Here is a 25,477-nt window from a genome sequence, read left to right on the forward strand (position 1 = left end):
TACCCACATACATCTGACTAAGTTGGAGTTACGAAATTTTGTCTCCAGTCGGCTGATATGGTATTCCAGACTGCTCATTTGGGTCTCCAATATGATTAGTCTATATAACATTGAACAACCGACTTTATCAATCTGGAATTTTGAATCTCTTCCCATTTATGTGTGACTTGTACACTTGTACTACGATTACTCTATGGTGCGACTACAAGTTTTCCTAAGCTTTACTGATAAACTGATGGAAATTGGGTGCGGAATAACATAGACATTTGTACATAAAGAGGAATAGTGGTGAATAATATAAGGAAATGAATATGGCAGCGACGATTGATAACGTTAGACAACTCGTTAAACCCATTAAAAGGAGAGGATTTAAGATGTCAGTTATTCTTGAAATTATTGTTGTGAACGAGAAGTCAGGTGGGGAATACCAATTGACTGTTCAATGCACAATCATACAGTGATTCAGTAAAATGTCAAAATCATACATCAAATACATCATTCGCACATTGTCGTTAAATTGTCTCTTATAAGCTTCATTGTTCCTTCATTCTTGTTGTTATCTTGATTGCTTTCAATTTCCTCCTCTCTTCTCTGCATTTTAATATTTTCAGCCTTCTGCCCGCAGTCATTCCACTTCTGACTGGTGTTACATACTACTTATATCTGTGAACATAATTAGCATAACCTTTAGTGTTTATGGAAAACATGGAATAGTGATCTACTATGAGACAATCCACCTTGAAATAATATTTCGATTTCCAATTATTTATTAACAGCTTAAATTAGGAGTTGACAATGAGTCCTCAAATACGGGCGAAGATGAAATCATGTATAACTAGAAACAACGGAGAGAGGTTGCTCCTTATGGGTTAGCTCTATAAGTCTTTAAGGTTTGTGGCTAAGTTTTGGCAGACCAATTAAGACATTAGCTAGAGTTTGAAATGTGGATGTAACTACATCTGATCAGTGACGGTCACTGATCGTTTAAGAAAAACGGAAGCACTCTTATAATTGCTACATGATTATCATTCTGACTCGCATTGTATCCAATATACTAATACTGATGTATTTCTGTCTTCGTAGTGAACAGAATCTCTTGGATTACTTGGAATTTTCCTAGATCACTTATAGACAAAATTGAGTAAAAAGATCTTAAATAATGTAAATTATTTACCACCATATTTCATCACTCACCATCGTGTAAAACCTAAATGTACCTGTTGTGTGATTTAGTAGTGTAGTCTGTTTCATACGGTTGTGAATAAAACAGTGTCAAACGTATTTGAAATATCTTAGTAAATGATCCAGAAAACCAAAACAATGAAAGATTTTGTTTACATCTTCTGAGTAATCAGTTACATGAAGTTCAAACACTTGACTTAAAGCTACAATTTCGGACCTAATAACAGCTTAGTATTTAAACACTAAAATGTATGCTTTTATCTTTTCCAACTGTTATAAACTGAAAATTGCCCATTACAAAGTTATTTTCATTGTAAAAGCAATTCAACCTCTGACTAACTTCGTCTTTTTGAAAAATAAATCACCTTATTTCTCAGACAAAGCATCATATTGTTAATTTGGCAAACTTTTATTATTTCTGTAAAATTATTAAAAGATATCACAGCTTAATTGGATGACCCTATCTGGTTTCATAAATCCGTGATCCCTTGATTTCCTTCATCCTTATCTTCATTTTTATAGGTTCAGAATGTGAAGAAGATTTGGGCCTCTCTAATAGTCAATTAATTTTACCATGTCAGATCACTTCATATATGTCACCCTATCTTGGATATTCAGAAGAGCAAATTAGATTCAATTCAGCGTTCGGTTGGAAACCATTTGTTCGTCCAGGACCATATGATCCTTTACGTTATATTACTATTTTATTCGGCCAACAGACAAATGTCAGTCGAATAGATATTAATCTGATAAACACAGCTAATCAAGTTACGATGTTCCACTTGATGGGAACCAACGACGGTCAATCATTCTTTGATTTTAAGACAGTAAGTATCTGACACTTAGAGATGGACTGAAATCTTCTCGGGAAAGTTGAAAAAGTAATACATTAATTTCATGTTTACACCATTTTTAAGTTAAAATAAGTACCATTGCAAAATTAAGTCCAAGTTTATTAATCAAGTTTCTTTAAAATTACGTTAATCTTTTCGTATATTATCTTTGTTAGTAAGCGTATCGTATTTCTAAGTCAAATCAATAAACTAATTAGGGTGGTTGAAAACATTGTCATCTTAAATAATGTGTTTATTTTGTTGTTATACGGTTAACTTCTATCATCTCATACATCGCTATCTATTATGAATTTTGATTATATTTTGACTTGATGAGTTTAATACTTTACTATCTACTATTATTCTATATATGAGATAACTAGTATTTTTCTTCTGAATGTTTCTTTATCATAGACACCAAGCTGAAGTTTTAAATTTCTATTTACAGTTTATGTAACTCTATTGATTATGTACGAATTTACTATCAGTCACTAGTGTCCAATCTTTTTAAACATAGACTCAGGTTTCATGACAGTACGAACTGGTAACCAATGTGTATCTTTGAGTTAAAAAACTGATCCCTCCCACTGAATGTGAATCTTTATCATCAAGTTATGAAGTTACAGATGTTATCACTGAGTTAATCAAACTGCAGTTTACTACCAGTACAACTGAGATCCTGATTTCATTAAATTGCTTAACATCAAATAAACTGTATTGTAATGTCAAATCAGTTAAACTAGTAACCACATGTTAACTTCATTAATAGAATGTAATCGGTATTAAACAAAAGATAACGTGACAATTTTAGAGCACAATTTGTTGATTTGCTAAAAACTTTCAAAATGATGTGGGGATACCACACATTATAATGTTATGGAGACCTTATTTTGTATCATATCAAACTAATCAATGGATTTAGTAATCAATGCTTTAAACATTTATTATTTACTAAGATGTAACTGAAACTTTATCATAACCATTATTTAACAGGTGCCAGTCTCCTACATGAATCAAAGTTATGGCCGTATATTTCTTCAGCCAAAATTTGTCTCAAGAGGAATACGATTAGTTGTCAGCGAGACAACAAATGAAAATAGTGATATATCTTTTACACTTGGACTTTACGGATGTAGACTTACTTTCGACACAAACACATTTGGTAGTTCAGTTTACTATTTTTCTATCTTTATGTTATTACTTATCATCATTGTCATGTAAAATTACTGAGTAGATAAGGTTAACAAGAATATTCAACAAAAATAGTAAAATAACCAATTTCAAATTGAGCAGTAATCTTGAGCTTTGCCACACTAATATATCAAAGTTATGATTTAGTTTACAACCAATATCGTAGGAGCATATTATTATTGCATTTGCAAAATTCTGACATTTAAAATGTAGTTTAAGTTTACTGAAGGATATTATGAAAGCTCACTGAAAAACAGTACAATAAATAGAGTTCAGATAAATTTCAATATGGTGTCATATCATTCATTTACTGTGCTAAAAGCAACAGTTTATCTCCTAGTTATTACTACAAAACATTATAATTCACTTCTGTGGTAGAAACAGTAAACCTTAAAATGATATCCAAATTTACGATTTCCTTATTTTGATTTATGAATAGATTTCATTTACTAGAAAAGAGCTGGGAAGATTTTTCATCCCGACACGAGAATTCTCAGAAGTGAGCACCAAGGATCGCATGGGAGATCCAAACATGGAACTTAGGCTTCATGCTCTAGCGCCTAACTTGTACACCACTGAGCTGGAATTTTATGGTGTGCATGTCTAACATCAATCAAAAATACCAGTGATATTAATCGTTAATTGGTAGTAGAATTCCATCTAATTGTAGTGTATGCTAATTATGTCTGTCGACATAAGTAGTATGTAACACCAATCAGAAGCTGAATGCCTGGCAGCAAAAAGTTGAATTGATTGAGTTGAAGAAAATAGAAATGTAAATAGAGAGTACTTGCAATGACAACAGGAATGAAGGAATGACGAAGTTTGTAAGAGACAGCTGATGAAAGATGAGCAAATGAAGTATTTATTGTATGGTTTTCGTATTTTATAAAGACATCCCGTAATTTTTTATTGACTAAAAATCGTCAACCCCCATCTTGAATATTTAATTACTACATATTAACTAGTAATTTCTAGGGCTGCCCAATCCGTACTCTATTAGTCACCAATATACCGTAGTGAACACTCACAGTACTATATTTTGTAATCCAAATCAGGCTCTGAATAACGCACAAAGAAATCATTATATAAAAACATTGCATATTTCTATGCAGCAAATGACCTCTCAGATCAGATTTATTCATTTACTTACCATCAAAACTTCAACGATTAATATGGTTTTAATGGATATTAGGTATTTAGTAGTTTCTATGATAATGGCGTTATTTAAAAGAGAACGCTATTAATTTTGGTCTACTTTCAAAACAAACTTACTGCATTATTGGTCTGTCTCGTTAGTAGAACTTAATACTTTTGTTCAAGATTATAATGTTTAAAATAATCAGCTATGAGTTACAATTTACTAATGACATTGTAGTTCATATTTGATCTTAACTGAAGGAAATTTTAATAAAACATCGGTATCTAAGGTGACATTTACAACTAGAAAACTGATTCATTCAAGGTCAGCACTTCAAAGTTATAACTGTAGAAAATAACATTGTATTTTCCATTCATATAAATATCAAGAATTTGGTAGATTTTATAAAAAAAACATATACTATATTCATTTATACAAGCCAAAGTGTTGTCTAAAGTATGTGCTTTCATTTTAACTCATAATAATCTTAAATTCTTATTATGAGATCCATGCGGTGTCCAAGATGGTTATGTGAGTTCAGCAAACAATGGTCTACGAAGTTATCTTTATGCTGATGGTTATCTTTTCTATTGTGATATATTTCCCACCACAATAAAATCGTACCTTACTGAAAAACGGTGTTTCGTGGCATATAACAATGCTGATATGAAGTGGACAGGTTAGTAAACTTTTACATTTCAATAACGAATCACTACGGTACATGGAATACGCATATTGACTGCTTCGTATTGTATATTATTAGATCAATCAAGAAATATGGTGAAAAACTTGGAAATTTATATTCTGAACCTACTCTGTTTTTACATTCGTACGTTCACCTGAGCTAGAAATTTTAATTAATATATGGAAAATATGAGTAATTAACCCATACTCAAAGTAGCAGATCAGATATATTTTGCTATAATTATAATACAATTTGCATTTCATGTCAGATTTCGAACGGTACCGAAATTCAATCCAGTGATCATATAAAATGCAAGAGTTCATTTCAAAATGATACTTTATAGATAATTCATATAAAATAGGGTTTCAATGAAAGTGGAATTTAGAGTATTCCACTTCATTACGAACTCACCTTAGTATAGTAATTTAGTAATAATACCAATGTCAAAGTTACTATAACTAATACGTAATCATCAGATGATGTAATACTTTTTCTCAAATTCCAGTTTCTTAATAATCAACAGTTATATACAATCTTCAAAATTATATAGTTTCAGATTTATAATAAACTTTGTATATTTGATGATAAAAAATTTAATTATTGAAATGTCCACTGTGAATTGGGTTTCGTCTACATGAACAGAGTAAATAGATAATTTGAAAATATCAGAAGGGGGTTTTGTAGAGATTTTAGCAATTCTATATAGTTGAGATTATGAGTCAATTGAAGCTAGACCACCATGGACGGCCGTTTCATCCTATTGTGGGACTCCTCAGCAGTGCGCATCCACGATCCCGCCTCGCGAGATTCAAACCCAGGACCTATCAGTCTCATGTGCGAGGGGGTTTTAAACCCCCTTCTGATAATGATGGCCGTTTCGTCCTATTGAGGATTCCCACAATAGGACGATATTTGTCAATCATTTAAAATTTTATAAATTATATAACATGTTCATAAAAAACAGTTCACTTTGACACAACTACATAAAGCTTCAGACTAAAATTTATACTATTACAATATAAAGAATGAAAAGAATAAGATTAATTATTCTATTGTAAAAGAGATACGTATGTTCAAGTTGATATGATTTTCTGTCATTAGTAATACAAGTTTACATAGAAATAGAGATTACCAGTGACTTCATATTAATTATATCAAGCTATGTTAAACTTTAACCTTATTCATTATAAGCCTAATTAAGACTGTATCAAATTAATTTTTTTAATGTAAGTATTATAATGTTTGAGTGATCAAATAAAGGATGAACTCAAACTCAACTTCAAGTCAGAAAGATTTATTAAGATTTTAATAGTCTAAGATTATCCTTAGAACAATTATATTCAACTATGGGATAGAGAAACCAAAAGACATTCTAGTCAAAATCTTTAAACAGTAACTAGTCCTCATCCTTTTAGAAATTCAACAGATACATTTATTTTAGCTTTCATACATTGAAACTTGAAAAGTGGGGTAAAATGTCTAAGGAAATCTTTTACTGATAACAACCTTGGCCTATATATTATGTTTTAGAAGTAATAAATCTATAATGACATCACTTTAGTCATTCCATTTGTACCCCAAATATTGTGATAGTCGATATGTCAATAAAATTAGTGTTAGTCTACGTGTAATCATATTACTAAGTTATAATAATTTAAATTAGTGCGCCGGTAATAAAAGTGAGAAGTAGGACAAAAAGTCTATAAGATGCCGAAAACACTAACATTGATGTCAAAGTCTAACTTTTTTATATCTCATCACAATCGAAAAGCAGTGTTGCTCTATGAATGTTATGTATTCACATTCGGCTTAAAGGATTACATTCTAACCAAATATCATGTTATGTATGATAACAGGGTTAATGTGAGATACTCAATTCAAAGAATGATTCGGTCCAGTTACAAACAGAATAACTTTTGATTACATGTTATAAAATGGTATTCTATTTCAAAAACCGACAGATGTAACGATTTTCACCAGGAAAAAAAACAAAAACAATCGCCTTTTGTGGTGATTTTCATTTGTCGATATAAATAGTAATGTTTGTATTTGGCTAGCGGATATTAGATAGGGTACTCACAATATTTTCAAGATACAATACATATTATGATTGTATTGTACTGTAATAATTAACTATGGAATTTCTGAACTCCTAATGCAATTTCACACTCTTCTTCCGTGCTAACAGACCTGGGGCCATCCATTACAAAAGTCTTGAGTTACACAAGTCCTAGTAATATAATATTTGCTCAAGGTCAAAACGATGACAGTATTTTATTGAGTAGTGATTACGGAGAAAGATGGGTCTCCACTAACTTGTATACACAAGTTAAATTGATCAGAGATGCAAATTATTACATTAATTCAACTATTATACCATGGACATATGCTGCTGGATATTTTGACCAAAGTATTACTGGTGTATCATGTCAGTTATATCAACAAAGTTCATATCAGTGTAAGTTTTATTCGCTTCTGAAATAAATTATAGTCTAATACTGATTGATTAATAAATTTATTAAGTATTGAAAGCAAAAGTAACATAATTAGTTATCAAATAATCTAACCAATTTCATACTTAATAATCGAGCAACCAAAGTTTTAAAACTTTTATCAAACCCACTTTAATTGATGTCGATAAAATTACGCATAGAAAATGATGAGTAGAAACTATGGTCCCTTATTCAACCAAATGTGATCAACATTTTTGTTTTCGTTTTTCTGAAGAGTAATGAATTGGAAAAGAAGTATATTTTTAGTTTTATCAATTTCTACCTAAACTACTTGCATCTAATTAGCCAGTTGAAAATTGAAATTAATCGATTGTAGCAAAAAAACAAATATAGAATGATTTTTCGCATGATATAAACACCCTAAAAGTTTATTCGATCATCAAACAATGATAAACAAAAATAAAGTAGTGACAGAAAATGATGTTATTCTTGTGTATCCATAAATAGTTGTTGCTATTGACTACAAGATATTAACCTCCTTGGGCATAACATGAACGATTTACAACTGAATTTTAAATAAACTTTAAGATTGTAAAATAAATAACATAAATATTAATTAAGCTCTTTGTTGTTCTTGAGCATTTGGCGATCCACTGTAATTCTAAAAAGCATAAACAAGGGATCTTGTTGCGATTACAACACATATCCAGTGATTTAGTCGGATATTACTTTTCAAAACTTTTGACGGCTAACATCACGAGCTAATTAAGCTGTCAAATTAAGCTGTTAGTTTTTCGAACAAGTCTAGCTGATCAGTAAAAAATAACGAGTGAATATTTAACAGATTACCATATTCTTAGGTCAGCCGCTGATAAGCTTTAACCAACGAAGATTAGAATGCAAACTATTCTTATTGCATGAATGCCACTTTCAGGATGGTGATAAAAGTGGTCCAAACTCTTATCAATCGAATTTTTATCCTAATGTTAGTAATTTATAGATCAATTAGTTTAACGTTAATTTACATTTTCAGCATCATTTTTAATCTGGTTAAAAGACACTAGGCGACTATGTTTATACCATTTAGTGTGAATCTGCCTTTTTTGCACTTGAATGAACCATTCCATTTATATATTTTCGGAGTAAGACGACCATGAACGAAACGTTAAGACAAAAAGGAGTTTCACACATTATATCTCGAATCTAATACCAGATAGAAGAAAGTGTTGCTTCTGAAACTATGTAAATGATAAAGACATTTGACAGTCAATCAGTCTAGCCTACGTGAGTTGAGAATATTAAGTATGCAAAAACTGTAAAAGGAAACGATAGACTCAATTCTGTAGCGAAATAATAAATATCTCACTTTAAAACCAACTCCGCCTGTAGCTCTACTAGAGCTACCGTCGGTACCAAAACCTTGAAAAAGAGGAGGGTTGGCCATAGGGTCGGCAATCCGACCCCGCAGAAAAAAACCATCCTAAAAAAACGCCCACCAGAACAAATAAATTAAACCGTTTAAACTCTGTCCTAGAAGCTGAAGGAGGAATTATGATGCCTCAGGGTGAAAGCCCAGATTCTTTGGATGTCACCAGACCGATGTCACTTCTAACAACCAGAGCAGCAATTAACATAGGCAAAGGGGATGTTCGGACAATGTGAGAAACTGGTTAGACCAGTCAAAAAGCTACGGGAATGAGAGGATACAACTTGGAGGCGCACGAAATTATTGAAATATATTACAGCCGGGATTGATAGAAAAGATAAGATTTGGTAGACACTGTTGTATTCTGATCAAGAAGAAAATTATGCTTCGCACACTCAAGAAGTTGCTCTGAAGCTATTCGAAGAAGCACGTAAAGAACTTGTAGGATGGGAATCTCATGGATCCAGAATTATCAAAATATCATTCAAAACAAAGGAGGGAGTCACAATGAATGTTATCCAATATTATGCATCCACTAATGATAGCAGTGGAGACGATAAAGATCAGTTCTAATCGATGATGCAATCAATCATAGAGAAAGGACCTGACCATTCAAATGGCAGATCTAAACGCTAAAGTCGGAGTGGACAACACAGGAGATGAAGATATTATGGAACGACATCAACTGGGAGAGAGAGAAACAAAAATGGTGACAGATTCGCAAATCTATGTGCATTCAACAAATTGGTTATTGGAGACACTATATTCCCACACAAACGCATACATAAAGCTACATGGATCTCACCAAACAACACCACAGAGAACCAAATACATCATATCTGCATCAATAAAATGTTCAGAAGGACAATGGAAGACGTGGAAAGCAGGAGAGCAGCTGACATAGCTTCAGATCACCACCTGGTGGTTACCAAGATGAAACTGAGGCTAACGAAGTACTGGACAACTGGAGAAACAGCATTACAAAGTCTCAATACAGCCTTCCTTCGAGATACCGACAAACTCAACCAATTCAAGATAACTCTCAACAACAGATTCCACGCTTTACAAGATCTACTCACAGAACAGGAAGCTACTATGGTGAACAACTGGAAAGGGATCAAAGAAGCACTAGCTCCAGCATGCCACGAGGAGCTGGGCTTCTAGAAGCGTCATCATAAGGAATGGATTTCCATTAAAAGCCTGCGTGAGATTCAATAAAGGAACAACAAGAAGTTAACAAGGGGCAGCAGTTGAACAAGAGCAGAGAAAACAAAGCTACGGCACGAATACACATAAGCAAACAAGCATGTGAAGAGGAGCATTAAGGCCGACAAGCAGATATATGTGGAAGATCTAGTAGCGATAGTGGAAAAAGCTGTAACAGAAGGGAATATCTGATAACCATATGACACAACGATGAAAAAACGGACAGGAAAATATAGTAAACCAGAGAGACCAGTCAACGACAAAGAAGGAAAGACAATCACTGAGATTCAAGAACAGAGGAACAGATGGGCAGAATACTTCGAGGAACTGCTCAATAGACCAGCCCCATCTAATCCACTGCACATCGAAACAGCACACACAAACCTTACAATACATGTCACTCCACCAACCATCGAAGAAATCAAGATGGCCACCAGACAAGCCAAGAATGGGAAAGCAGCAGCGCCTGACAATATACCAACTGAAGCGCTGAAGTCAGACATTGAAGTAACTGCTCACATGCTCCACCTTCTATTCAAGAAGATTTGGGAAGAGAAACAAGTGCAGACGACAGAATGGAAAGAACGACACCTCATCAAGATATCCAAGAAAGGAGATCTGGGTAAATGTGGGAACCACAGAAACACCACGCTAATGTCAGGACCACGAAAAGTTTTCATCAAAGTATTGCTGAACCGGACGGAAGACTCAGTAGACGCCCAAATTCATGATCAACAAGCTGGATTCCGTAAGGGTCGATTGCATAGAACAAATCGCGACACCACGGATCATCGTTCAGCAACCAATTGAATGGAACTCGTCACCATACACCAACTCCATTGACTTTGAGAAGGCGTTTGACAGTGTGGATAGGAGAACATTATGGAAACTTCTTCAACACTATGGTGTGCCTGAGAAAGATGGTGTAGCTCTTCTGTCTCATACGACGGACTACAGTGCAAAGTGGTCCATGGAGAACAGCTGACAGACACATTTCATCTGAGGACAGGAGTCAGACAACGCTGCTTACAATATCTTCCTCTTTCTTCTGGTGGCTGACTGAATTATGAAGACCTCCACATCTGACGGAAAGCATGGAATACAATAAACAGGTTAGATGCAACTTGACGATTCGGACTTGCAAGATTATCTAGCTCTTCTATCCCATACACGCTAACAAACACAGATGAAGACAACTAGCATAGCAGCAAACTCTACAGCAGGTGTCAAAGCACACAAGGATTGGCAAAGCAAGGACCTCATTCCCACAGTTGAAGAACATATGACACTCAAGACAACTATCAACCAATATCAAAGCTGAATCTTCAATACGAACATCAAGACAGTCCTACTGTATGGATCTGAAACGGGGAGAACTACCAAAACCATCAGCAAAAAAGTACAAGTACTTACAAACAGTTGTCTACGCAAAATACTCAACATTCAATGGCCGGATACCATCAGCAACAGCATTTTGTGGGAGGGAACAAACCAGCTTCCAGTTGAGGAGGAAATCAGGAAAAGACGTTGAAAGTGAATAGGACATACATTGAGGAAATCACCAAACTGCATCGCGAGGCAAGCTCTAACTTGAAATCCGGAAGGGAAGCGGAATGGATGAAGGCCGAAGAACACATTACACCGAGAAATAGAAGCAGATATGAAAAGATGAATAACAACTGGAAAGAACTGGAAAGGATCGCCCAAGACAGGGTTGGATGGAGAATACTAGTGGGCGACCTATGCTCCTCCACCAGGGGTAACAGGCGTAAGTAAGTAAGATGACTTAAAATATTTAAGAGCAGAATTAAAATAACTCAGTGAAAAAATAGGTAGCAAAAATTAGGATATGTTCGTCACGTGCACTAAATCTGTGGTCCCAAAGGATTTACTGATATAATTGTGAATAGATTGGTTACTTTCACAAATGCATATCAAACTGAATAAACTGATATTCGATTAACGTCAAACCCCTTCGATAAACCACTGGTATCATGATATAATGGGAACAAAGATGACAGAGATTAAGAATAATCAAAGTCAGTTAGCAATAAAGTATTTTAACTAGCCAGGTTGGATGGAGAATGCTGGTGGGCTGCCTATGCTCCTCGACGAGGGGTAATAGGCGCAATTAAATAAGTAAGCACTTTATAAACACTGGGACATGGTAAGAAGCAGACCTGAAACTTTTCCCTATCCTTTTCCTTAGTATTCAGTTTTGTGAATACATCTCATCACTATGTTAATGTTGATGATTCTGTTGCCGAAATAACATTTTAATTTTTCCTTTTTTTAATCTCTTATCCCTTATATCATAGTTTGCTTTAAAGGCATTTACAAAAACAATACAATGGTGTCTGATTGGAACAGAATTTGTCCAGCCCTTCCTTAATGAAAATATTAATCGAAAAATTGAATAAATATACATCACTTGATCTCTATGCAGTTAACTCTGAAATAATCGTTTGCTTTGTAATGTGTACAACAATAGTATTGATATTTCACCATAAATGATATTCATATCTTCATCCAAACAAAACAATAATTAAAATTTATAAAATCTTTCGCTAAATTGATATTCTATAAATAAAGTAAATTTTGACGCTCAATTTTCTATCTCGTGATCCTCAGTCCATTTGTAGGCTTAACGTTATTTATTTGATTTTCCTGGAGAATTATCATTTGATTGAATTACATCGGTGTATGCTGACTGACCAAGACGTTTCTCCATTTGGTATACTTACTTTTCTGTACTTTAAAGTAAATGCTATTTTAGTACAGTACTGAATGATAGTGGATCGATACCATCGAATGTATGAAGAAAAGAGAGGACTGCACTTTAAGAAATTCAGCTTAAACAAGTTCATATTATCGACAATTTTCAACCCAGTTACTCAATGGTATGCAAAGACACTTAGGATCCCTTAAATCAATTAAAGTTCAAATAAACTGAATTTAAGAAAAAAACAGTCATTAAAATAATAAACAAAAATCAAGAACATGCATAATTTATGCATTTAATCTTTTATTATTTGATGAGAACCATGTTTACGATTACGTATTACAGGAATGGTAAGTCGAGATTATCACATATCAATTATACAAATTAAGTGAACTTAGAAAAACCAAATTAGATATAAACTATACAAAATTTCCTAATCATTTCCAACTGGAAATCCAATACGAAAAATACTGTTAAGAAGATTATTAACCTCATCGTCTGTGTTAAATGATATTGATCATAAGAATTCATTGTTTCTAAATAAAGATCCTTTCTTTGAATAGTTGCGATAGCTAAGAAGCGAATACAGAGAGATGACACTGATCATAAGAAAACAGATCACAGTTTTAACTCAGAGAATAATCACAATGGGCTGATTATTAGTGTACCATTCAAACAATTTTTAATAATCCTATATATAGTATGTTTTAAGTGAAAAAAGGGAGCATATATTTGGTAACTTTTGAAAATGTAAGACTATCCTAGATTTTTGACTCAACCTATAGGTTATTTTATTTATTTATTTATTTAAACACATAAATATTGGTACAAAGGGGCACCAGATATATATGTGCCACACAAATCTCATTTGATTTGTGTGGGGGCTGTGATACTGCTCGGGTGCTCAGATCGAAGCAAGTGGTTTGCTTAGGAGGCCACACCCAGATTCTTCGACCTAAAGATCTGATCCACAAGGTAGTGGAGCATCGTAAGGAGATGCAGTCCCATGATGACTGGTGACCAACGATTGGTTAATACACCATTTGTCCCCTCAGGATACTGGAGCCTATGTGCACCATTGGTTTGGAATCAGGGTTTTCCAAATCCACTAGATGGACTTTCCGTGTCCATCAGCCCGGTTAGAGCTCCGGACATTCACTTTTCGTCCTCTCAATTTCGTAAACAACACCCCCGCCACGAGAAGGCAGTGAGTAGGACATCCCTGACAGAGGCTATATACACGTGGCCATCTGAGAGCATTTGGAGAGGGAGAGCGGACTCTCCCCACTCTCGGCCGTACCAGGGCATTTTAGGTCAAGCTATAGGTACTAGAATTAAATAGTGTGAAATCCTTTTAATATATTAATGAGTAATGAATACTGATAGAACGTTGAGATACAGAATTTTTCTCAAATTTATTGACTTATAACACATAAAAAGCATATGATTACTATAAATCATACAGAAAATCAGTATTCTATATACGTTTATCACTTTTTAACATCACTTAATACTACTTGAAAAATGTCAAAAATCACGAGATTTTTATTAATCAACTATTTCTATTCAGAGTGTTGAGAAAAATATATACACTAAGTGTTCTGTCAGCTATTAGTTTCTAAAACTCAATATTTATACCTATATATAATGACATTCATTCAGTTAAATGATTAATTAATTGATGTAGGTTATTTCTATGATAACAACAATAAAGTTTATTCACTTTTTTCTAAAAAAAAAAATAATCTCTATCTTTCACTTTTTCTGACTATCTGATAAGTAGTAAATAGAATGCGTGTAGTATTATATATTCTTCTATAAATAACTAATCGTTATTAAAATGACTCATAGTGTCATTAAATAATACAAAAAGAGAATACAGCGAAGAAAAATTTTCTTTCCGACGAAATCATTTACTTAAGCTGTACATTCGTAGAAGTAGTTCTTTAAGATAATGTTTTGGGATACATATATCAAGACTATTGTTTTCAATGTAGTCACATAAAAAATAAATCGTAAGAGGAACATTTGTCAAAAGAGAAGTGACATCTAATGAGAACATTTTCTTACCAATTACGTTGATATTTCTGAGTCGTAAAATTCAAAGGAATCAAGAGACCGAGATACAAAATTCTTTTCCTGAATCTCTAGAGAAATATGTTTTTAATTACTTAAGCATAACATTATCGACTATTCAGCTACAAGCTTTATCCCTTTGTCCTAAATTTTGTAGTATGTCTGCTAACATTAATGAACTGAACGCTAAAATCCAGTTTGAAAGCCTCATTCGTCAGAAAAATGACCTTATTCCAGTATCTAATAAAGATTATAAGCATTTCAAAACAACTCTTGCAGATTGCTGTAATCAATATGTAAGTAAAATACCTAGTTAGTCGATTATTCACAAAAAAACATAAATTTGTTATATGATCTTCGGAGAAATCAGAACTTAGTGTTATGTTGCCCAGACAAGGGTGCAGGAATTGTACTTATGGATCACCTTAACTATATCTCCAAAATATCTTCGATCATATCTGAACCGGTCAAATTCTCTAAAGAAACCGTTCAAAACAACTAAGCTGTAAAACGGAACAGATGTTAATTAAAATCCTAAGGAAGATGAAAGATGAGTTTATTCTCAATTGTGACCTCTATGAACATCTTAAACCATCGGGACTACCAAGACTATATGGACTCCCAAAAGTTCATTAGAATAATGTCCTACACTTAGTATGAACAACTCTCCTTCTCACTTGATTGCTAAATCGTTAGTTGACATTTTATAACCTGTTAAAAATCATATTAATAAATACAATTCTCCTGATTCCTTTGAATTTGTCGACTCAATTAGAAATATCAACGTAATTGGTAAGAAAATGTTCTCATTAGATGTCACTCCTCTTTTGACAAATGTTCCTCTCACAGAGACGATTTGCTTTTTTATGTGACTATATTGAAAACAATAGTCTTGATATATGTATCCCAAAACATTATCTTAAAGAACTACTTCTACGATGTACGCTCAACGTGCAATTTAGATTTAATGATGTTTTCTATAGACAAACAGATGGAGTTGCAGTGGGCTCGCCATTGAGTCCTCTCTTGGCTGATTGTTTCATGGCCAATCTAGAAAATTCGGTACTTTGACCAATAATTGCGAGATTTCATTTATATAGGAGATATATGGATGAAACTTTTATTGTTTGTGAAGACATGGACCTCAATGAAATCTTGAATATTTTCAATAATTGTCACTCGTCAATTCAATTTACCTTAGAAGCAGAGGCAAACCATGAATTTCATATTCTTGATGCACGTTTAAAAAGAATGCCTGATGGTTTTTTACAGAGATTTATACATAGAAAACCTACTTGGAATCAAGAATACACGAATTTCCATAGTTGGGTCCCATTGAGTCGAAAGAGGAACTTAATTCACTCTTCATCCTCTAGGATCAAGCGAATCTGTTCCAATGACACAATAAATGAAGGAGTATTTCATCTTCGACAGACCCTCATCAGAAATGGTTATCCACCTAGGTTCGTCGATAGCAACTTAACACTTAGACTTCATCAGGAAAAAGCTTCAACAGTACAGAAGAAAACTTTGTTTATGAATATGGAGTTTAAAAGAAACGGCTACCAAAATCCTAAATAAACGGACTTCAAAATCGTTGAGTAAAACATCCTATGCAGCTAAGCTCCGGATTGTTTTCTCTAGCCGCCCTACAATTCTGGAGTGTGTCAAGGATAAACTTCCGCTTTCTGCCACATCAATGTGTACCTATAAATTTACTTACTCATGTGGGGCACGTTACATAGGCCGCATAAAGCGATCACATTCCAAACGCATCTCGGAACACTATCCGGCTTGGCTCTTAAAAGAATGTAAAAAAAATTACTGTTTCGATACAGGAGCATTTAATTAACTATGGACACATCGCTCCAAAAGACTCTTCTTTTAATGTAGCCTACAGAGTCAAAGGAAAGGGATCGAAGGGGAGCCAAATCAATACTTTATGCACTGGCAATCTACGAACTCAAGCCTGAACTTTGAGTACAGAGACGATTTGTCCAACCTCTCACCCTTTGTTGGCCCTAGTTCCCTTATATATGTTTTCGGTTGTTGTTTTGTTTTTCTGCACTTTCATTTGATTATTATCGATTTTTTGTTTTTTAAATTACTGTTTTGCATTTTTAACTCTAATCAGTTATTATTATTATTACCTTATACAAGTTTCTATATATACTTCAAATCATGAGTCAATTGAAGCTAGACCACCATGGAAAACCTGGTTCTCCACAAACAACAAACAAGTTGTCTTGATTATTATTCAGCCTAGTATTATGACCTTTGTGTTGGTCGCTATTCGTCATACCTGTCAATTGGACTGTTATCTGACCCATAAATTATTTTCTTCCTTACCCCTTGATTAGTACGTAACTTCATTCGTTATTTATTGTCGAATCAATTTATGATGCAATCTTTTCTATCCTTCTATAGACATATATTTTCCATATAACTATGTATACGAATGTGCAGCTTAAATAAATGATTTCGTCGGAAAGAAAATTTTTTCGCTGAATTCTCTTTTTCTTAATCGCTATTACTTAGAGATAAGAAGAATATGTTTAAACGAACAAGCGTATAAATGTTCAACGACAGAAACATATAATTTAAAAAATAATTTGGTCCTGAATAAATGAATGAAGGATACAATAGCCAAAAGTTTAAATCAAGAAAACTACAGGCAAATTGTAATGTTTCAAGAAAGGAAATGGATTAGAAACAAGAAAAACACTAGAAGTTTAGCGTTCTTAAACTCATTTATCTAATCTATTTCATTTCGCCATTAGTCTATGAGGTTTTATTCTTTTCAACAACTATATACATTAGTAGTGCGTAATAACGTAGAAACTACAAAGCGTATCGATATTTACGAACCACGATAAAAACTCAATTCAAACAACGAAGTCTTTTTTTATCACATACAGTACTTATTGGTATTCAAGCAAAAAAAGTGAAATCATTAAGCTGTTTGTCGACTGATTTGTTTTCTGAAGCAATAAAATATCTCAAATTTTTTACCCTTATTCTTGTTTAAGTAAAACACCTACAAATTAGATGTATGTAAAATAGCAAAATAATGTTAATTCGTTCAAATTATTGAGAAAGGATACAGTTAGATGCAATCCAAGTTTTATTTCTTTCAATGTTCAATTGAAGCCCAAAAATAAATAAATAATATTTATCTGTTGTGTTCCATGTAAAAAAAAAATGGGAAAAGTGAACATCTGCATATATATGTGCATTGACATTCAGTAACAGTATAATTATTAATATCTTAATGTAATTAAATGAGGAAAATGGCATAAACAAAACAACAACAGTGAATCATAGCTACAAAAGAAACCTAATAAATAAAAAAAATTACGATCTGCTAGCAAAAGAAATATGTAGATCATTTTTTAATTAAAGCTGATCAATATACCGAAACAAATCCAAATGAAAAACAATGACCAATACACCTAGCTTTAAAATAAAATAATTCCATTAAACAGATCAAAAGATTCCTTTTTTGGAAATAAAGAAAATACATTCAGTATCAAAAAGATTTAAATTACTGAGAAAACAAAAATAATAGCTCACAAATTAATCAAATGTCTGAACAAGCTTGTGATCTCGTTGTTTACTGAATAAGGGAACTTGATTAACAAGAAATGGTACAAAGAAACTGTTCAGGCATATGTCCGAGTAAAAGTTAGAACAAGTTGTTAATACAAACTGGATGAATAAAATACACAGGGAAGTGTAATTTTTCACATACAAGTCAATGATAATTACAAAACAGAAATTACAATAAATAAAACGTTAAAAAAAAATCAAAAATATTCATATTTCTGTATAAATAATACAAACAAATGAGCTCAGATGAATAAGAAACAAAGCATAGAATATACTCATACATAAAACGACATAAAAGGATAAGACTACAAAAAAATTTCAATGTTTCGGCTTCTTTTCAAAATATTTAAAATCCTAAAAAATAGAAAAATTTAAAATGTAGCAATTAGTTAAATCTATATTCAAAGAAATTTTCATGCGCATATATTAAAACCTGTGCATAAATACCGTCTCGCAGTGAACACAATATAATATCAGCATCAAAACAGAACGTCTACTATTAATATAACAAGTTAGTTCAGATGGTAACGGGGTAAAATTTAAATATATGTAGGAAGAGAGCGAGTCCAAACGATAAGCAAATAAACCATGAATAAGTAGTAAAATAATCAATACAAAACTTACTGTAACTCAAGTACTCAAATAACTATCATGTATTTGCTCTTAAGTAAACTAAATACAAAACCAAGTCGAGCAAACTGAAGTAAACAGAGTTAGGTCTAAATCTAAAAAACAATGATAAATATGCTATGATTGTGATGTATGTATAAAACAGAAACAGACTACCAAATCCGAGCCCGATTTATTAATATATGTTGCAGAATTATAGTCATAATAAAATAAAACTTTCTCAACGTTCTTCGATTATCCTATTAATATTAAACTTAAATTTAAACCTAAAAAGTAGTTTATGATATTCGGAATAAATCATAACCATGTTTAGTGAAAGTAGTGTAACTTACAATGAGAAAAACAGCAGCTAGGAGAACCGCTTTCATTTTCACGTCTAAGTCCATCGGGAAAGAAACTCCAAAATTATCTGCATCAGTAAATAGTTCTTGGATAATATTGCTCCATTTTCTGGTAATTCTACCTATTTCTACAGTACCGTCAGCAGAAGTTACCTTGAAAAGATTATTTAAGAGATATTAAACATTGATTAACCGGATCAATTCTAAAATCCACACGTACAAGGATCATAAACAATCATTAAGTTAAATGAGTTAGATGAATTTCACGATGGATCTCTTTGTAGTCGCTATCAACATAAAGCCTGGTAAAGGTGTGTGTGGACACAAGTAACCATATCACATTAGCATAGCAAGATGAAATTGAAAAGATGTATAGGAAAAGAGAAAAACAATATAGTTGCAATGAGGATGAATATAATGAAGCATTGAGAATAGCGTTTGAAAGGGTAGAATGGAAAGACATTTATGGAGAAATACTGGGAAGAGTAAATATGTCTATTCTATTGTGAGAAATTCCTAGTCATATCGCTCAAACCACATATCACAAGTATCACGAGGACCTCAATCAGGTAGTTAACGTCTACAATCACTAAAGTAAACGAAAATGAACGGAAGTTTGAAATGTAGCGACGATAAGATAAAAGTTCTCAAAGAATCCACAATAGTCATAATAATGAAACGTAAGTGTATTCCAACTGTTCATCGAAGGTAACATTTTTCATTCATGGAGATGAGGCAGTAAAGCAAAATCTATGATTATTACACTGACAGGAAAATGTAAAAATTTTGCAATTATCTGGCGGTTAACAAAAAGCATTGAAACATACCGCATATTCTCTAATGACTGATTTCAGTACATAGTAAAGAAATCCGAATTACAAATTTTCATCACCTCACAACAGATCTTTCTATACTAATCTAAATTTTCTAACAAAGCATAATTTCCTTCCTAATATCTTACAGAACAAACCTTCCGATTAGTAGATTTTAGATTCACACAAACAAATATATCCACTATAAACAACATACGTAGTCTACAAGGACAAGGAAACAATAGAAAACTAGAGGAAATGAATTATCATTGATTTCAGCAAGCACAATGAACAGCATTATACAAAGTGAAAAATAAAGTTTATTTTAACAATATTTATCGTCAACAGAAACAATAATTAAGATATCAATAAGAAATGTATACCTTGAATACTATATCCGATCCTAAACATTCACAAAAACAACATGATGGACCATGTATTTGCAGAACTGTACGCTGGTTACCATCCAAAATGTGGTAATCAAGATTACAACCACTAAATACTCGTTTCACGTAGCCGATACAATTGCCAACTGGAGACTGAACTTCAAGTTCTTCTTGACAGCATTCTAAACACCTAAACCAAATCAATTAACACATCAATTAACTTTTACGAAACGAGACAATCCAATCTCACAAATCACATTAGGAAATCATGTTATGGTAACAAACGTAATCAATCCCTGATGAAAGTAGTTTCACTAATGATGGGTTTGTTCGTAGTCAACAATGTTCTCAACTATATTTATACATCACAAACCAAACTGTGTACTCATAGTTAGTTGAGCAGCGGTTGCTGATACTGTAGTAAACAGAACACGACTGGGGACAATCAAATGTATTTAAGCAAAAATTACAGACTATCTCAGTAAATTCTGATAACCAAACAATGAACAGTCAATTTGCAAATTAACAACCAATTGTTTCAATCTTCACTGTTTCTTCTCTAATTTCATTGCTCATGCATTTTCCAAACGATTGCGCTTCATTTCAGTTCTTTGCTCATCGGTCTTCTGCCAAAATACATTCTATGTCTGACCAACACCATATACTACTTATATGGATATAAGTAGACCACACCACAATACTACAGTACTCGATAGAATCAAAAGAAACCAAAACAACAGGCGAATTCGGAAGTAAATATAACTGGCGAATGACTGTTTCCCCTGTTCTACTGGTTACAGGATAGAGGTAACTAACCCATAAAAGAATATACCAAAAACAAACTAAAACCAGCTAAGGATTACCAGCACCACCACATTTTCAACAATATACATCATTCCCCTAACCATCTTTTCACTATGCTACTGTTATTTCTCAACACCCTTCAAACTGAGCAAGGTGATGTCCTTACGTGAATTGAAATAGGCAAGACAATCACTTACTTTGATGTGCAATTTTATCTTGGACTAAAGCACAAATGGGAAAAGTCCATAATGTGCCATTGCATTATTTATGACGACCCCAAATCTCATAAAAAAAATATTGGTTTCATAAGTTGGTTCTGCGACCAGGGTAAAAATTGAACACAGCGTTCAAGTAAGCATTCATCGTTGTTAACGTCCGATATCACTAGTTGAAAGCTCAGATTCTTTGGATGTTACCACACTGATGTCACTTCTAACAACCAGAGCAATAATTAACATGGGGAAATGCGATGTACGGACAATGTGAGAAACTGGTCGGACCACTCAAAAAGCTACGGAAATGAGCAGATACAACTTGGCGATGCTCAGAATTAGTGAAACATAATACAGCCAGGATTGATAGAAAAGATTAGATTTGGTAGAGACACTGTTGTACTCTGATCAGGAAGACAATTACGCTTCGCACACTCAATGAGTTGCTCTGAAGCTATCCGAAGAAGCACGTGAAGCACTTATAGGATGGGAATCTCATGGATCCAGAATTATCAAAGCATCATTCAAAACAAACAAACAGGGAACCACGATGAATGTTATCCAATATTATGCATCTACCAATGATAACAACGACGACAAAAAAGATCAGTTTTATGGGAGGCTGCAATCAATCATACCTAAGTGCTCAAGAAAGGACCTCGCCATTTGATGGGCGATCTAAACACCAAAGTCGGAGTGGACAACACAGGAGATGAAGATATTATGGAACGACATCAACTGGGAGAGAGAGAAACAAAAATGATGACAGATTCGCAAATCTATGTGCATTCAACAAATTGGTTATTGGAGACACTATATTCCCACACAAACGCATACATAAAGCTACATGGATCTCACCAAACAACACCACAGAGAACCAAATACATCATATCTGCATCAATAAAATGTTCAGAAGGACAATGGAAGACGTGGAAAGCAGGAGAGCAGCTGACATAGCTTCAGATCACCACCTGGTGGTTACCAAGATGAAACTGAGGCTAACGAAGTACTGGACAACTGGAGAAACAGCATTACAAAGTCTCAATACAGCCTTCCTTCGAGATACCGACAAACTCAACCAATTCAAGATAACTCTCAACAACAGATTCCACGCTTTACAAGATCTACTCACAGAACAGGAAGCTACTATGGTGAACAACTGGAAAGGGATCAAAGAAGCACTAGCTCCAGCATGCCACGAGGAGCTGGGCTTCTAGAAGCGTCATCATAAGGAATGGATTTCCATTAAAAGCCTGCGTGAGATTCAATAAAGGAACAACAAGAAGTTAACAAGGGGCAGCAGTTGAACAAGAGCAGAGAAAACAAAGCTACGGCACGAATACACATAAGCAAACAAGCATGTGAAGAGGAGCATTAAGGCCGACAAGCAGATATATGTGGAAGATCTAGTAGCGATAGTGGAAAAAGCTGTAACAGAAGGGAATATCTGATAACCATATGACACAACGATGAAAAAACGGACAGGAAAATATAGTAAACCAGAGAGACCAGTCAACGACAAAGAAGGAAAGACAATCACTGAGATTCAAGAACAGAGGAACAGATGGGCAGAATACTTCGAGGAACTGCTCAATAGACCAGCCCCATCTAATCCACTGCACATCGAAACAGCACACACAAACCTTACAATACATGTCACTCCACCAACCATCGAAGAAATCAAGATGGCCACCAGACAAGCCAAGAATGGGAAAGCAGCAGCGCCTGACAATATACCAACTGAAGCGCTGAAGTCAGACATTGAAGTAACTGCTCACATGCTCCACCTTCTATTCAAGAAGATTTGGGAAGAGAAACAAGTGCAGACGACAGAATGGAAAGAACGACACCTCATCAAGATATCCAAGAAAGGAGATCTGGGTAAATGTGGGAACCACAGAAACACCACGCTAATGTCAGGACCACGAAAAGTTTTCATCAAAGTATTGCTGAACCGGACGGAAGACTCAGTAGACGCCCAAATTCATGATCAACAAGCTGGATTCCGTAAGGGTCGATTGCATAGAACAAATCGCGACACCACGGATCATCGTTCAGCAACCAATTGAATGGAACTCGTCACCATACACCAACTCCATTGACTTTGAGAAGGCGTTTGACAGTGTGGATAGGAGAACATTATGGAAACTTCTTCAACACTATGGTGTGTCTGAGAAACTCGTAGACATCACACGTAATTTATACGACGGACTACAGTGCAAAGTGGTCCATGGAGAACAGCTGACAGACACCTTTCTTTATATACTACCACCACTAAATTAATTACTTCTATGAATCCGGTGTTTATCTTGTTGTGCTAACGAGGTATGGCAACTTGGACCGATGCATATATGTGCCTGGTCCTACGTTGTCGCTGACTGACTGACATTTTATCTGAGGACAGGAGTCAGACAACGCTGCTTACTCTACCTTCCTCTTTCTTCTGGTGGCTGACTGAATTATGAAGACCTCCACATCTGACGGAAAGCATGGAATACAATAAACAGGTTAGATGCAACTTGACGATTCGGACTTGCAAGATGATCTAGCTCTTCTATCCCATACATACTAAACAATGCAGATGAAGACAACTAGTATAGCAGCAACCTCTGCATCAGTAGGTGTCAACATATACAAGAGAAAAAGCAAGATCCTCAAATACAACACAGAGAACACGGAGAAGCTCTGAATGATGTGAAATCTTTCACGTACCTGGACAGCATTATCGATGAAAAAGAATGATCTGATGCAGACGTTAAGGTGAGGATTTACTCTTTAAATAAACTCATTGTTATAATCGTTAAGCTATATCCTAATGCACATGTCTAATCGGGCATAACGTTTCAGGAGATACTTTAAGTTCCCTGACGTTTCTTTGTCAAACACTGATCAGTTAACAGACAACGGAATATTTTGTTACATTTTATAATGACGGCAGTTAATTTATTTGCTGACACTCGTAAAATTCATATCAGTAAAATTGTGGTTTTAAAACTTAATCCCCACCCGATCGCTGATTTCACAGTCATAGAAACTTTTATTGCTGAGATATAGAAAACTAGAAATATGGTACTAAAACGCACTAACTCATTATTCTAATTAAAACTAACGATGACTAATGTAGTTGCGATTATTTCTCATATAAAAATATTACCTATACACATCCATTCAAATCTACTGTTTTTCCACAAAATCATTCTATCAAGTCTTTAGAATTTTAAAAATACACTAAAAAGTGTATGTCTGCAATCATAAAATAGACTGAAAAGTATTACCTACTCACTTTCGATAGCATCAATCACCTGTTTAACCAACAATTGGTCAATTTGAGTCAAATACTCAAGACCTGGAGGACAGTTGATCACAGCTGGTCTTTGCATCCACATAACTAAAATCAAGAAAAACTTCGTTATTTGCACCTACTCAAATATACAATATTACCGCAGGTTCTCTGTAGTTTTTTAAATGCACTAAGTCTACTGTTATTTGATATTCACAAAACTACTAGGAATTCATTTAGAAATATAGTGAATGATCAATGACCACTGATAGACTGTAAATGGTGTTATGTATTTACGATACTGACAATATGCTGAAGATAAACTCGACTTCAAAAATTCTGTGAGTTATCTAAACTTTTCATATACAAACGTTGTTGAGTAAAGAGCAATAAAAAGGTGCTGTAATCAAGAACCAAAATGTGAATGAAGTAACAATTTTCCTGTGATGTATATTGTTGTATTTGCATCAAATCTGACATAAAAACAA

General features: G+C 33.9%; 2 protein-coding genes across 2 annotated transcripts in view; one reads left to right on the forward strand and one right to left on the reverse strand.

Moving 5' to 3' along the window:
* Positions 1-8,485, forward strand: part of Smp_126880 (hypothetical protein) — a gene marked incomplete at both ends in the record, with an annotated part of 90,822 nt that extends 82,337 nt beyond the window's left edge. The window contains 5 exon segments of the mRNA XM_018796684.1: positions 1,705-2,009; positions 3,009-3,177; positions 4,853-5,026; positions 7,221-7,490; positions 8,346-8,485. Coding sequence (XP_018651802.1) covers positions 1,705-2,009; positions 3,009-3,177; positions 4,853-5,026; positions 7,221-7,490; positions 8,346-8,485 — 1,058 coding nt within the window.
* Positions 8,486-19,432: 10,947 nt separating this feature from the next.
* Positions 19,433-25,099, reverse strand: Smp_008860 (putative phospholipid scramblase 1; the record flags this gene model as incomplete). Its single annotated transcript, XM_018796685.1, is given in 4 exon segments — positions 19,433-19,648; positions 20,691-20,873; positions 20,879-20,883; positions 24,993-25,099. Coding segments are annotated over 4 exon segments (507 nt in total). The 5' UTR covers positions 25,096-25,099.
* Between the last annotated feature and the right edge of the window lie 378 nt (positions 25,100-25,477).

The sequence above is a fragment of the Schistosoma mansoni genome, chromosome 4 (genome assembly GCF_000237925.1).
Source record: "Schistosoma mansoni strain Puerto Rico chromosome 4, complete genome".
NCBI classification, from domain to species: Eukaryota; Metazoa; Platyhelminthes; class Trematoda; order Strigeidida; family Schistosomatidae; genus Schistosoma; species Schistosoma mansoni.